Source organism: Astatotilapia calliptera, chromosome 11, assembly GCF_964374335.1.
Source record: "Astatotilapia calliptera chromosome 11, fAstCal68.1, whole genome shotgun sequence".
Lineage (NCBI taxonomy): Eukaryota > Metazoa > Chordata > Actinopteri > Cichliformes > Cichlidae > Astatotilapia > Astatotilapia calliptera.
Window position 1 is genome coordinate 35,858,688 of NC_137432.1, and position 15,054 is coordinate 35,873,741.

Consider the following 15,054-nt stretch of genomic DNA (forward strand, 5'->3'; position numbering starts at 1 on the left):
CAAAGAGTGTTGCACTTCCACCGTGGAGGTGCAAAACTTGCAAAGTAAGAAGCAAGCTAGAAAGGAAAGGTGCAGCAGAAGGAGGAAGCTGATCTCAAGAGGTGAGGTCTGAGAACCTCTTTACCTCCCAAATACATGTGCAAGAAAAAATACAAATCATGACTAATATATAGTATAATATTATCAATTTTTGCTTCAGCACCACATTAACTTAGTTTAACTGACATATTAATTAAATGTTTAATAGACATTAAATATTAACTTTTACTAGAGTATTTTACATCCGTCTCCAGACATGCCAGAGTCTCCTGAATGTCTCTCACTAATAAAATCAAAGGTTGTCAAGTTGTTGCTGACTTATTTTGGCCCGTTTGTTACGGTGGAATTTGGTAACTTTAAGGAATGTCGTTGCTATAACGAGACTGGACCACACATGGGCGCTGTGTATTTCATATAGGGTCTGTAAACTGATAAACTGATAGGAAGGGGCTGGTACGTGCACCAAAGGTTCTCTTCCACTTTTTGGATTCTCAGTCTCCAAAAAAGTTTGGAGTCAAAAACGTCCCAGAGTCTCCCGGTAGATACAAATATCGTGTCTGAAAACAAGAGGTTCTCTTTAAAAAAAAAGCTGCTAATAAATTGGTGAGTACATTCAACAGGTAATTACGTGAAATTACATGAATGTCAGGTGGTGGTGACGGGATGGGGGGGGGGGGGGAGAGAGAGAAATTATAGAGCAAAATTTTAAAAATTAAAAAAGCAACGAAAAGAAAGAACTGCTGGGACAAAACGAGTCTCAACATGAGTCCACAAAGTGAAAACGAAACGAGGAAAACATCGTTGCGGGCTTCCCCGGTGAGTACATGAACCATATCCAAAGTTAGGTCTGCGCGTACTGTAAGAGAGTGTCGCGCGAAAAAAAGGCCCGCCAGTAAAGTCACGCATGCATTAAAACAAAACAAAAAGAAAAACAGTTTTACATATTGTATTATTATTGTATTTAAACTGTTATAATATGATTAAATGCAATTTAACCGCTGGCTTTTACAGCCGTGGTTTGTGTGCTACTATTTTCACATCTCTGATAACTAACATGGTGGCTCTTTTAATGTGACTCCTGAACGCCTTTTATAAGCTATAAGCTGAACCTTTTATATTTGTTCGATAAAAACGCAAATGTCCACGTAAAAGCTGGGAAACGCAGCAGAAGCAGATTTCAAGTGTCGAATTATTTTAAAAATAAGCAGTACAAGTCTGAATTCACTGCCTTTGCTTTTTTGCACATACTCTCTAGTTTCTAAGGAAAGAAGAACCAGAACTCAGTTAATGTGTTGGTCAAATCAGCAGTTCACATTAAAACCTGGGGGGGCAGGGGGGTTTAAAGTGACGCTCATGTACAGCGCCCTCCAGTGACTATGGAGCGTTTGTGCAAGCCTCAGCAGCTGCGTGTAAACATTTCCTGATCAATCATTTTTCAATACAGAACAGCGGAGCAGTTTATTGGATTTAGGTTTTGAAATTTACAACAAGGTAAAATATAATAATTAAAGTATATTTTCTGACAGAGCAAAAATAGGAAGAACAACCTTGTGTCTCGTGTTACACTCGGTCACAGCCCAAGAAGAGGCGAGACCAGATAAAGTGGTAACTTCAAAAATGATACTTTGTAAAAACATATTTGTCAGTGGTGTAAAGCGTACACGTACACATGGCAGAGTGTGTCTAAAACACAGAATCGTGCTGTTGCTAAGCTGGTGAACATCTGAAGGCTGGCTGTCACTGCAGGAAGGAAGACGCTTTTATATTGCTGCTCAGTTACCTGCTGCAAAACAAAGCACAGAACACAACAAACGAAGTGGAGATGCCTAGAGATCAACACAGCTGTTATATGAATGTGATACTACCCGGCACATCTATATACTGATGATTTTCTCTTGTATCAAAAATGTAAAGCACTTCTCACTATAATGCAGAGGTCTGGGAAATCTAAAAGGCCAGCAGGCCCACTGCAAAGACAAATCAACTGTCTTTTAGATTTATAAAGAAAGCGATCTATGTGCAAAACACAACAGGATTGTCCTGTGTCTGAATTTTTATAAGTAAAAGGTCTAAATATACTATTCGTGTTGTGTGTTAGCAAAGAGGGCTGCACATCAGCTGGAAATTTGTGCCCGGTGTTTTCACTCCCATTTTCTCAGCTGCATGATTTCATAAGATTAAACTTGGTAGATTTTGTCTAATCATGCTGAGAAACATGTGGACAGACAGACAAACCACACAGGAATTACAGGAGCCATCGTCACTTCTTTTCCTATTTACATTTAGGTGTCTAACCGCTAAATGGTGGTTAGTGTTTTGTTTGAGAGTTGCACTTGAGGAAGAGGAAGACGAGCAGTGCTGCTTTCAGTGAATGCTCGGTTTGCTTGTCAAAGCTCCATTTTGCTAATAATTTGGCTTTAGCCCTTACTAACCTTTAGACTCTTCAGACAGAGTAATAAAGAAAGATATATGACTGTGCAAACGTATTGTTTATTGTATTATGCACGACTTCCCTTGCACATCTTTTGCATGTTTCTTTTTTTATTTTATTTGCCTGTCCTGTCCGGCACTGGAGCAATCAGAATTATCGTCTGAAGGCTTTAGAAGAAGTCATGGGGTGAAGTGATATTTTAAGCTTTGCTCTGTTCCACTGACTCTTTGTTATTTTTTTCACTTTTGTCTTTTAACCTAGTTAAAGACACTGCAGATGCTTGGCTTTGTGTAATTGTGTGGTAAAATGGCATTTGGATTTGACTAATATTGATACAATGACATTAAATAGACATGTCTGCACACCCACACGGTGATGTCAATCTGATTACACCCCCCTGATATAAAGCTTGATACTGTGCTCTTTTATATTTAAGATAATAAACTGTTTACACCTGGAATGCGACTCGAGAAAGCTGCTATTAAATGGGTGAGCTGCAAATATTTAGAGCTAATTTGATTACTGAAAGCGAGTGCCGAGGGGCTCAGCATCAGCATTATGACTCATATGGCTAGACATATTGCAGTTTGCTGGAATCTTCTAAAAAAGCCCCAATTAAGTGTTATTAGGTGGTAAGTAGGTGTGTGATGGGGTCTTTTGGAAGGTGTCAAAATTATTACAGGAATGAAACATGTTTTGAACAAATGATGCATTATTAAAGTTATATTATTATATGATATTCTTCTAAGAGTAAAACATTTTACGACAGTCGGTAAAAGAATAAAATGTTCTGGGGTTCTAAATATGCTAAAATGGATTCACCCCTCGGTCTTCAAAAATCTATTTTTGTCCTGCTTTTTGTTAAAATTAGGTGACACAAATATGGCAGCATTGTCTTGATGATAATTTCAGTTTCCTGTTGACGTTTTCTCTCTAGTTGTCTGTTGCATATTCATAGTGGTGGGAAGCACCACACTGACTCTGCTCAAAGAGTCTGAAACCACATCCTTAGTCACGCTTGTGACTATGACGCCCGACAGCCTCAGCTTTGTTCCGCTTGGCGTTCTCACACAGACATCAGCGCATCTGTGACTCTGACGCTTCGCTCACCAGTAAAGTTGCTGGAGTTTTAATTAGAATACGGTAAGATCATAATTTATTTTTCTCAGTGAAAAACTGAAAATGCCAAGATTATGATCATCCAGTATTAATTTGATTATTTTTGGATTTAGAATTTGTTAAGAAAAGTATACGGTGTAGTGTTCTTGCTAAACCTGACGCTCATCTCGTCCGATATTCATTTTTAGCCACTTACTCACTTTGTCCAAGTTTAGAAGTCAGTTACAAAAAAGCTATTTATTTATATCTTTTTAAAACACTTTTTTTCTGCCACACAACCACAGCTTTTTCTAAATTCTTCTGTGTTTAATGCAGCTGTTAGCAGCGGGTGGCCCCATGGCTCCCCAACATGTGTTCTTTTTCTTGCTGTGGTGCCTCGCTCTTTTCCTTCATGGAGGTAAGCAAGCTCTTTGTAATCTTTTTGTTTTCTTACTTCATTGATTTCTGTAGTTATTGATCCATTTATTGTATTTCGGATGCACTGACTGTACGCTGTGGGTTTGTCTTGTCGTGGTTTTTGTGGCTACATTTTTTATTAAAATTAATTTCTTCAATTGAGTAAAACTGAGTAAAACTGCAAAAAAAGAAATGCTTTGATTTTGAAGAATATTGTTAAACTGGAAAACTAATAAATGTTAATGTTTTTTTTTAGCATCTACATCATTTTGCAATGTCACCTGCTGGACAGACTACGATGAGTTGTTGAACTGTTCGTGCGCAGCCTCTGTGCCGATGAATCCCCTTAACATCAGTGTCATTTGCAGGTAAAAGTTGCAGTGTGGCTATTTATGCAAACACTTTGTGGAGGCTTGTTTGAAATGATTGATTGGTTTATGCATTACCAGCTTCAGTAACTTTTTTATGGTATAGATGTGTTGTCAAATCGTCCAGTTTTAGTGCATAAACTGATTTTCATCTGTTTGCCATAGTTGGCATGAGGAGCTGATCGACCAGTGTTGCATTTATACCAGTGTTTGTGAATTAAATACAACAATAATAGGCTATCTTAGACTTTATTTCTTGGTCAATCCAACCACAAGTGGACACATCAGAACTTTCTTGTGTCTATATCATTTGGGTCCAAAATTCCCTGACTTTTGGTGTCATTTCAACTAGAAGGTTGAGGATCTCCCCTGCACACTTTGCTTAGGGAGAATTATGCAAAAAAGTTTTCCCATCTAATGTGTGTGTAGCCCTACAGGCCACTCCAACTGGTGACACTGACATCGCAATTTGTGACTTGCAATAGGGTGCAGGAGATGCCAATGAAGGACCACCACGTCCTGCACTGATGACGTATTTTGTTGTTGGGGTCTCGTTGGGGACACATCAGGACACATTAGCTTTTAGTCTACAAAGCAACCCTTACTTAGCCTATTGGTGGTTGTTTACACTTGCACGAACAGCCGTCTCCGTGTGAACTGATTGCCCAAGATGGGTTTAAAACAAGTGTAAGCCTTTAATCGTTATCTGTATGTCACAGAAAACAGGTGGCACGAACAAACATTTTTAGATTTATGTCTCATTAAAGAGACAGTATGTAGCATACAGTGTATGTACCAGAGAGACAAACTGCACTCCCTGGCGGCGACACTGTTTCAACACCACTGAAGTTTTAATCGCTTTAGTTCATATTCATTATATTTATTAAATATTTAGCGCTCCTCAGTTGATCAGTTGATGCTTTTCTTTTTCATATATGATAATACAAATAAAAAAATGTTTGGGTTTTTAAAAATCACTTTAAATATTTAACAGTGGGCTTCAAAAAATGTTAATGGGCTAATGAATATTTATGTTTTTATTCAGGTGTATTTTGCTTATAGAAATATTAGCGCATGACTGAACCACCTGCAAATCATCAGGACACCATTAAAAACAGTCAGTTTTGTTTTTTTAGGGGTGAAGATGAAGACGTTGATGGCAGCTGTGTTATCCGACCGCCTCAGTCCTGGTGTCAAATTGATAAGCCCTTTATTGATGTTGCATCAGTTGGAACAGTCTGCAGCACGACAGTCAGTGAAGAAGGCAGCTCATTCATAAATGAGTCATCCAGCTGGAACCTGAGTGAAGTGGGTAAGTAAAACTGATAACTCCTCAGTCTGACATTTCACTATTTGTCATCTCTGCTGAACACATAAAAAAGTCATCAAAACTGTTACAGAAAACAGCCTGTTGGTCCTCCAGTGACATTTCAGTCGCATCAAAATGTGTGTTAAAGACAAATTAAGGCATGTTAAATATGTTCCCTATTTTGGTTATTGATCACCCTCCATACATTAAACAACTTTCAACACAGATTGAGAGTTCAGAAAATCCAGAAGTTACAAGAATCATTCTGGCAACTTTCCCAATTTACCCGAATTGTTGTTTGCCGGTGAATGCCCACCTGTCTGTTTTATACTCGAAATTAAAACAAAAGCTAAAAATAATGTTCAGCTGCCATTTCTGGGCATGCACACATTTTCATAATATTCCCCTGGGGCTTTGTTTTCACAGTGAAACTTAAGCCTCCTTTAAACGTTCAAGTTGAAAACGCAGCGGAATTCTACAACATAACCTGGAGCCATGACAACGCTGCCGCCGACTGCCTCAGATACAGAGTCCGCATAAGAACGAGCGAAAACTTGTTGAAGGTAATAGCAATATAAAAACCAATAACTTGGACGTGAGATTGAAAAAAACATTACTGTGAAATTTCTCAAAAATTCTCACAAAATTCTGATGTTTTTTTATTTTGTTCCTAACAGGATCCAGTTTTCTCCAAGGAAAGAGTGTCAGAAATGCAAATTCTGATAAACCACAATGAACTACAACCACATACCAATTATACTGTGGATGTTCAAGCCACATTTTGTCCTACATGTCCCCTTCAGGGTCCATGGAGTGAATGGAGTTCCACTACAAACTGGAAAACAGAGGCGTTAAATGTCAAAGGTAGCCTTAATGTTCAAAGTAGCATCAATATTGAAGGTGAAAACTTATCCGAATTTATTTGAAAGTGTTTTATGCGTTTACGTTCTGCATGTGTCTTCGTGCATACACTTCAGTAACAGGAAGGGTGTCATTTGTTTGTCTAAGACTAAAAATTTTAAATGCCTTCTTTCCAGGTACTTGGTGGCACATCTTCCTGGCCATCATTATGGTCTTCTTTTTTTGCCTGTGTCTGTGTTATTCACAGAAAACGTAAGTATTTGAAACACTGTTTTGTTTGTCTTTTCTTTTTTAAACCCCAGCAAACAATCACGATTAAAAACATAATCGTTTGCATTGTCAGATTTCCGCTGAAACTTCATTAATTGCACAAAAAAGAAATAACTCAGCAGAGTTGAAACAATTTAATACTGGAGGTCAACAGTAACGCTTCCAGTAAATGATTAACAAAGCTTTAATCTGCATTTTCCTGGCATCACCTCCCACATATAGAAAAACCACTGCAGCATGTACGTGTGCAGCTCTTGCACTGAAAAGGCTAGCAGACATAGGAAGTTATGCAGAGCATCAGTGTCAGAGAACCGAGAACACCTCGCTTATCAAGTGCACACGGTTACAAGAAACCTACACAAGTTCACAAAAGCACATGAACTCTGTGCTTACATTTGTTCTGTTTGTTTTTTTTGCTTTCTCTTTCTTACCTGTTTCAAATAATGATGATGAAATGTTCTTCTCAGTGGAGTGATCACACCTTTTGATATTGGGTTTTTGAAATTATTCTAACGCATCTCTCTCGGGTACAGATGAATGGCTAACACTGTGCCAGTGGCTAACACAGTGTTAGCCACTGGCACAGTGTTAGCCACAGCTGAAAGTGATTCTACACTGATAAACCTTGAACGATCAGTTTTAGTAGAAACTGTTTCAGGGACAAACTGTTGGATTCAGCTTTGTTTATTTTAAACCTGTGGCTTGTTTTATACCGAAAAATGCTCCAAGTGACACGACATGTGTCACATGTCATAATTATTGCAGAGAGCTCTATAATAAAAAAAAGTCCTTTGTTATCATTCCAGCCCAGAGAATCATCTCAGTTTAGGCAACAAACAACGCTGAAACGTGCGTCAAAGTTTTCCTCGTCTTACGGCGGTAAAGAATCCTTTCAAAGAATAAATCTAAATCCAGACAAGGATTAGTCGGGTCAAGTCGCAGCGCGGTTAACAACTTTCAAGTGTTCATTTCATAGAAAGGAAAATTTTCTCTACTACTAATAAACTTATCATTTTGTCTTATAGATAACAAATAGTCAAATAGCAAGATGTGACTAATGAATTCTGCTTAACTCTGTACAGTCTTTCACATGAAATCTGTTGTGTTATCAGCATTTCTAGTTTGTAGCTGTTGCCTTTGACCACAGCTTCATAACTGCTCAGCTCACGTACTGAAAACGAAAATCACCTCCATAAGACGTGACACTGAGCTATAAATGTCATTTTCCCTTTTCTGCCTGTTGTTTGGTTTTAAAATCATTTCACATTTGTCTCAGGTATTGGCAGAGAAAACTTCAGGTGATTACGTACATCCCGAGGCCGGATGAGTTTTTCAAACCCCTGTATCACAACTACGAAGGGAACTTCAAGGTAAGACAGCAAAACAAGGTCACTCATTGCGTTTTTGTGTAATTTCCAAATTAAGCCAGCAGGTGCTGCCACAGGGGGGACTTTCTGCACATCTGGACCCTGTTTTGTGGGACTTTCCCCAGACTTCACACTAAGGGACTCCGTGATGTGAATGAGTCAGTGTGTAGGGGCTTCAAGAACCTTTTCAGATATCAGTATGAAATCTTGTGGGTTGATATTTGTGTATAAAAGTCAAACCTGTTCCACCCCAGTGGAAAATACCACCGGTGAATCTATTTTGATCTTTGATTTGACATAGTATTAGACTAAAAACAGCCTGCTCTTCACCTGAAAGGCACACAAGTGAAAAGGTTGTGGTTTGCACTTTTGAAATAGTTTTGCTGTTTCTTTATGAATCGCTTCATCTTCTATTACCCTGTGTATTTACCCTAATGTGATTTATGCTATTTTTCTTTCTAAGCTTAGGGAAATGTTGATCGTTATTTCTCCCTTTTCTTTATGTTAACTCATTTCAAATCCAAGCGGATAGAGTCTGCACTGTATTTCTAAATAGCTGGGTTAAAATGTCTCTTACATAAAGCACCTTATCATGTCTGCTTTTGCTTCTCATTTGCTGCTTCTTTAGAATAAAAACAATCCAGTACAGCAGCTTCACCACATCTCGCTTATAAAGGAGTGTAGAGCACATTGAAAGAACCTGCTAGTATAATTTAAACATACCTTTAAAATAGACCTTTTACCGCAGAACGGTTCTTCCATTGCAAATGTTCCACATCCCCAGAAAGTATAAAATTAGCCCCGCAGCAATCTTGGTGACAGACCAAAAAAAACCCACACCTCCGCCTCAGTTCTCACTCTAGTTGATGAATTTCACCCGAGTACGAGCAACAAGTTGAATTTATTAGCTTTGGCCATGAATGCAGTTGCACACATTGTTCAGTAGAGTGCGCTGCTGCAGCAAATGTCAGAAACAACATCAGGCAAGAGGAGATTATTCTTACTTGGTTTGATAAACAGTAATTCTTTTATTTAACTTTGAGGAATGTAGCTGATAACATACAAGCTATAGTAGTTTAAAATTACAACTTTTAAGTTACTGATTTAAACCCATTTTTACAGTTACTTTTGTTTTGGAAACAGAGTCAATGTTGACTGCATACTGTCCCACTGTAACTCTTTATTTGGCACCAGTTCTTATCAGAAGGTGGCAGTATTGTTATTGGTAATTGAACCTTTTTCGGGGGGGCTTAAAACACACTTTACTGCAAACCACATTCACCTATTCCCACACGCTTTCATAAAGAATGCCTAGGGTGCTTTAAGCACCAAACAGAGTTGATTATTTTGCTCAAGGAACATTTGAGGAGTGGGGCTTTGCACTGCTTCCCTTCTAATTGTTGGGTAACCCACTCCACCGCCACTTACCCACTTTAAGTTCTTAAAAACAATCTTTGATTTTAAAGACAGTGTAGTCTTTTTCCTTTCTTTCCGTCCTTCTTTTTTTTGACTCTGTATTACGTCTTTCTCTCAGATATGGTTGTAGTTTGTTTGCAGTGTCTTTCACCCTTGTGGTGCAGAGTGCTTCCTTTCTCTCAGCGATTTTAAAAAGATTGTTGTGCTGAAGAGCTTTTTTTCCAGGATGTGGTGGCCTATGCTTTGAGAAACTGATTCATGCTTATCTGGCCATCAGCTTGCTGCAAGCCAGTGGTAATTGCAGAAAGTTTACACCTCATTGCCACATATGGGTTGCTGTAAAGGAATGTGCATTTTAAGAAAGAGATATACTTTAATAGTGCATTAAAGTAAGAATCACTAATATTTTCTTAGAGGATAGGACATATATGCTCCTTTTGAGCTACTCCTGCAGTCTTTCCACATGCGACTAGTCACAGCTTAATTCCTGTTTGTCTAGTTTGCTAAAAAAATAATGATTTCTAATGGCTAAAATGTCAGATATTTTCAAACTGTATTTGTATTAGTAGGAACAAAAAATTTCAGGACCTGTACCATTTTAACATTTCTGGTCCTGGCACTAACAGTTAAATCTTTTGATCCTGTGAAAGCCCCAGACACTTAGGTACTTGTCCGGATGTCTCAACCACACTTGCAAAAGAACCTAAGATAAGGACAAGGTTCTCAACATTAAAGCGAACTTGTTTTGCTTTTTTAAAAGGTGATTTTTAATTAAGTATTAGTTCTTTGGTAAAACATGGTAACAGTGAAAATACTGAAATCCATTATCTACCACAAAAGTCAAATGAACTGATATTTCCGCCAGCAGTCTGGCAGCTTTGCTCTCCTCTGGGACCTCCCCATCCTTCCACATACATACACTGAAAGCTGGAGGTGGGGAGAGAAACGGCAAGACCCCCACACATTAGAGCAATGATAATAGATATGATATTCAAATGCAAACACTTCCTGAGTGGAAAAGTGGATGTAGTGGGTTGTAAAGCAGCTTCTGCACGACCTTTTGGATGTGCAGAAGGGTAGCAGCATGCTTGGCAGGCACTCACACTGCAGCCAGTGAATGACACTGTTAGGAAAGAGAGAAAGACTTTTAATTCTCATGCAAATCATTTGGTGCACACTGTTTCCTTGAGAAGATGACAAAGCACACTCTTAAACATTCAGCTGACACTTTTTTAGCATTTCTTTAGTCCAGCATTTTGATGTTTTCCCCTTTTTTTTTCTCTTACAGGAATGGGTGAAGCCTGTATTCAGTGAATATGATTACCTGAGGATCAGTCCAAATGTTCAGATGATGAGTGAGAAGCAGCATGACATACTTCACTGGAGCGACGAGAAGCAGCGAGACAATGAGGACAACGAGACGAATCAAGGTGGCGACATCCACCACATGCTGCAGCCTCACAGCAACATGCTGCTGCACTTTCCAGACGGTGACAGTTCACAGGGCAACAGCCACTCCACTGGACACATCTCCATCCATACTGTAACCTTATCTGGAGAAGATTTTGATGAGGAAGTTACATCACAGAGCTCCCTCAGAAGTTACCAAGATGGAGCAAGCTTGGGTTCCTTTGAGGAAGACAACAGAGAGCATGCCAGCTATGCTTTAGAGGAGCCTCACATGTCCAGGATGAACAGACAAAGTGGGGTATTACCACAGCATGAAAACCGCATATCCAATGACCTACTAGTGGAAAACCTAAACTTCCAGCCTCATGATCAGTTTAATGAACCAGAGAGGGTATCCCTTGACTCGTTTGAGCAGTCAGAAGATGGCTACCCTCATGTGGACCTGGACACAATTGATAGTGGTTTTGGGGAGTGTGGCAGCCCCGGAGCATCAGACTCAAATACAGCAGATCAGATCAACTCTGATTTATTTCATCAGCACACGAACTCAAATTCAAATTATGTTAAGCAGTGGATGATAATGTAGCACTATTCAAGAAGACTCAAGCCACCTGGAGAATGAACTCCATGAATCACAATGATTCAAAGTCGACTGACTGCTACCGTTTCAGATTGTTGGGCTGTGGGGCACACGTTTATTTAAGACTTGGATTTGTTGATGATATTTGAATTAGAAAAAGAACCTAGTTGAGTGGTCATGCTGTAATGTTGTGTATTTTTTATAGTTGAATGTTTTTTTTTCTTGCACTATAGTCTTGTTCCGTTATTTTAAAAGAACAGCTCCAAGGGAGAGGAGAGAGAGAAAGAGACTCTATGCCTGAAAATATCAGTAGATAAAAATAAATGAAATAAATAATATTTAATAAAAATACAGTGATTCTGTGAAATGCAAATTCATTTACATACATACTTATAAGTGTTGATTTAATTTAATAATAAAATGCTGCAAAAGTCTGATTAGTTCCATGCTGACTCAACAGAATTTAACAAATCCTCAATCAAAATTCTGCTTTGATTTAGATTGCCTGAACATTTTTTGAAATCCAATTATTTTCTCATGGTCATGCATGCTTTGTTAGTTTGTTACTATCAAAGCATGGTTTGTTAGCATGCATGCTGCCTTATCAAGATATTGATAATGTCTGTTTTCCTTGCAAATGCATTTTGGCAGAAACCACTGAAAGTCATGCTTTGTGCAATGTCAGACAAAAGTGCAAATTTGGAGCAAAATGTTATCTGAGGATGATTATTTCACTGGTCTTCATCTCATTCATCAGCAGGAAGGAGACAAATGCGTCAGAAAAACTTCATCTCCTGTTGTAAAGAGTCTGCTTGTGTGTCTTCTTTCTTCAGACATTGTGTTTCACTTGAAAGTGTTAAATGTAACTTCATCCATATTTAAAACAGTTTAAAACATTGATCAGTAAAATAAAAGTGTCAACACAATCAATGAATAATAGATGAGATGTTCTATGGTAAATGTTTTTGCATTGTTACGGAGATGTCATTGCACCTCAAAATTTAATATTGTGTCAATTTTGCATCATACAAAGTTTAAGCATGAAAGTGCAAATTTTCTCAGACATAAGTCTGAAAAAATTTGTAATACATGTTACTAAATTTTTTTAGTATCTTCTGCAAAAATGTATTGGGTTAAAGTAAATATCTAGATAAAGTTGATTAATAGTGCAAATTCATGGTTTGCAAATCACTGTGACATTGTGTAACTTTTAACTGATCAAGACGGAATCAAATAAGTTAGAAAGGATATTTAAAGATGAATTATGCTGCGATCACAATATTGCTTTAGCATGTCATCTTTTAGCATCCATATAATTTTCACATTCTATCAGTGATAGCCTTGAGGCGCTTTTTACTGTGACATAAAGACCCTGCAATATTAGAGAACAAGCCCCAACCATCAGAAGGTCCCCTATGAGCATCAATTAGAGACTTTGTGAAATAAGAACTCCTTTTTATTGACAGCATCTCCAGCAGCACCAGGCCAGAAAGGGCCAGCCAGAAAGAAAAACAACTTAAAACTAGAGAGTGAGATTATACAAATGCTACTGGCATGCAATAGTTGCATATAATGGGGCTACAGATGTAAGGTACTTGCAGTCATATAGCTCTTTTCTGTTCTTATTGACCACTCAATATTTGGAATGGTAAATGGACAGATTCTTATTTAGCTCTTTTCTACTCTCCCAGAGCACTCAAAGCACTTTATAACACATGCCACATTCACACGCATTCATCAGAGAGCAACTTAGGATTGCTTAGGTTAGTGACTTGCCCAAGGATATTTGGCATACAGACTTGGGGGAGCCAGGGGTTGAACCACCAGCCAAAGAGAGCTCCCGAGCTACAACCACCCCAGTGGACTGCAAGTCAAGGTGAGAAGGCTCCTGGTTTGACCCCGGCTGGGGTCTTTCTGTGTAGCAGTGGTACAACATTTTCTACCACCTTGCCACTCGAGAGGGAAGTAGGCATGAGTGGAGTAAGGCTTGGTGCATCATGGTCCCCAGTAACTGAGAAGCGTAACTTTGGGATGGTTCAGGGTCAGTTGATCCATTTACATATCTACTATTTGCTCGATGATATTCGAATGCAGTTAATAGGCTTGAAAACTAAAATAATACTTTATACACAGAGTTTTGTGTTGGTCATCCCATGAAAAACCTTTACAAGTCAGCTGATTTTTATTTAATGTTTTTGTACAATAGCTTTATTGAGTGTACCCATGTAAACATTTACCTCCACACTAAATATTTTGAGTTACAGGTTCTGAAAGTACATGTGAATGGGTCAAATTTTTAAAACAACTCTTGATAAGTACAGGAGACTTTTCAGGGCTGAGAAACACTCTGTTTAAAAGAAAAACAGTGCAACCAAATTTACACCCACTCCAAGTATCACAATCTGAAGCCAAAATCTTGTTTCTGTTCAGCACGATTATTTCTGTAACCGACACTGAGCATCAACATCATGTATATCATAATAGTTTCAGAATCAAAACATAACCAGTTTTTTAGATTTGTGAGGGGTGGACTAGCAAAGCAAGCACTGGTATTATAAGAGATAAGATAAGATAAGATAGAACTTTATTAATCCCTCGGGTGGGTTCCTCTGGGAAATTCGACTTCCAAAAAAGCACAGCAACGACCGAAATTACAGTTACAGAATTGTTTTATATATATATATATATATATATATATATATATATATATATATATATATATATATATATATACACACACACACACACACACACACACATATATAAATACAGAGACAAATATAAATAAAATATACAAAGGGGATAAATAGAATAAATAGGAATAAAAAAAAAAAATACAAGTGAATTGCACATTTCAAGTGTTGAGTCTATTGCACTGTTGACTATTTACAAAAGTATTGCACAAAGGTATTGTACAGTGAGGTGAAGAGGCACTACAGCTTAGTTGTTCCCCCCTCCTTTGTCCTCCTGTTTCCTGTTTCCCCTCCCTCTCCCCTCCAGAGAGGAGTTAAACAGTCTGATGGCGTGTGGGACAAAGGAGTTTTTAAGTCTGTTAGTTCTTGTCTTGGGGAGAAGCAACCTGTCACTGAACAGACTCTTCTGATTGTTAATGGCCGTGTGCAGAGGATGCCCAGCATTGTTCATAATGTCCATCAGCTTTTTTAGTGTCCTTTTCTCTGCCACTGTCACCAGAGTGTCCAGCTTCATGCTGACCACAGAGCTAGCCCTCCTGATCAGTTTCTCCAGCCTGGATGAGTCCTTCTTTGCTGTGCTGCTCCCCCAGCACACCACAGCATAGAAAAGTACTCCAGCAACCACCGACTGGTAAAACATCCTCAGGAGCTTCCTGCAGATGTTAAAAGACCTCAGCCTCCTGAGGAAGTACAGTCGGCTTTGGGCTTTTTTACACAGGTGCTCTGTGTTGCATGACCAGTCCAGTTTATTGTCCACCCACAGCCCGCGGTACTTGTACTTGTTGACCACCTCCA

The 15,054-nt window shown here is 38.6% G+C and overlaps 1 protein-coding gene across 1 annotated transcript; it reads left to right on the forward strand.

Annotated features, from left to right (window-relative positions):
* The first annotated feature begins 466 nt into the window (after nt 1-466).
* On the forward strand, nt 467-12,505 carry il21r.1 (interleukin 21 receptor, tandem duplicate 1). The gene is given in 11 exon segments (XM_026184337.2): nt 467-642; nt 3,408-3,613; nt 3,905-3,986; nt 4,242-4,353; nt 5,490-5,665; nt 6,089-6,225; nt 6,340-6,526; nt 6,700-6,775; nt 8,070-8,163; nt 10,865-11,566; nt 11,568-12,505. Coding segments are annotated over 9 exon segments (1,605 nt in total). The 5' UTR covers nt 467-642; nt 3,408-3,613; nt 3,905-3,925; the 3' UTR covers nt 11,628-12,505.
* Nucleotides 12,506-15,054: the final 2,549 nt, after the last annotated feature.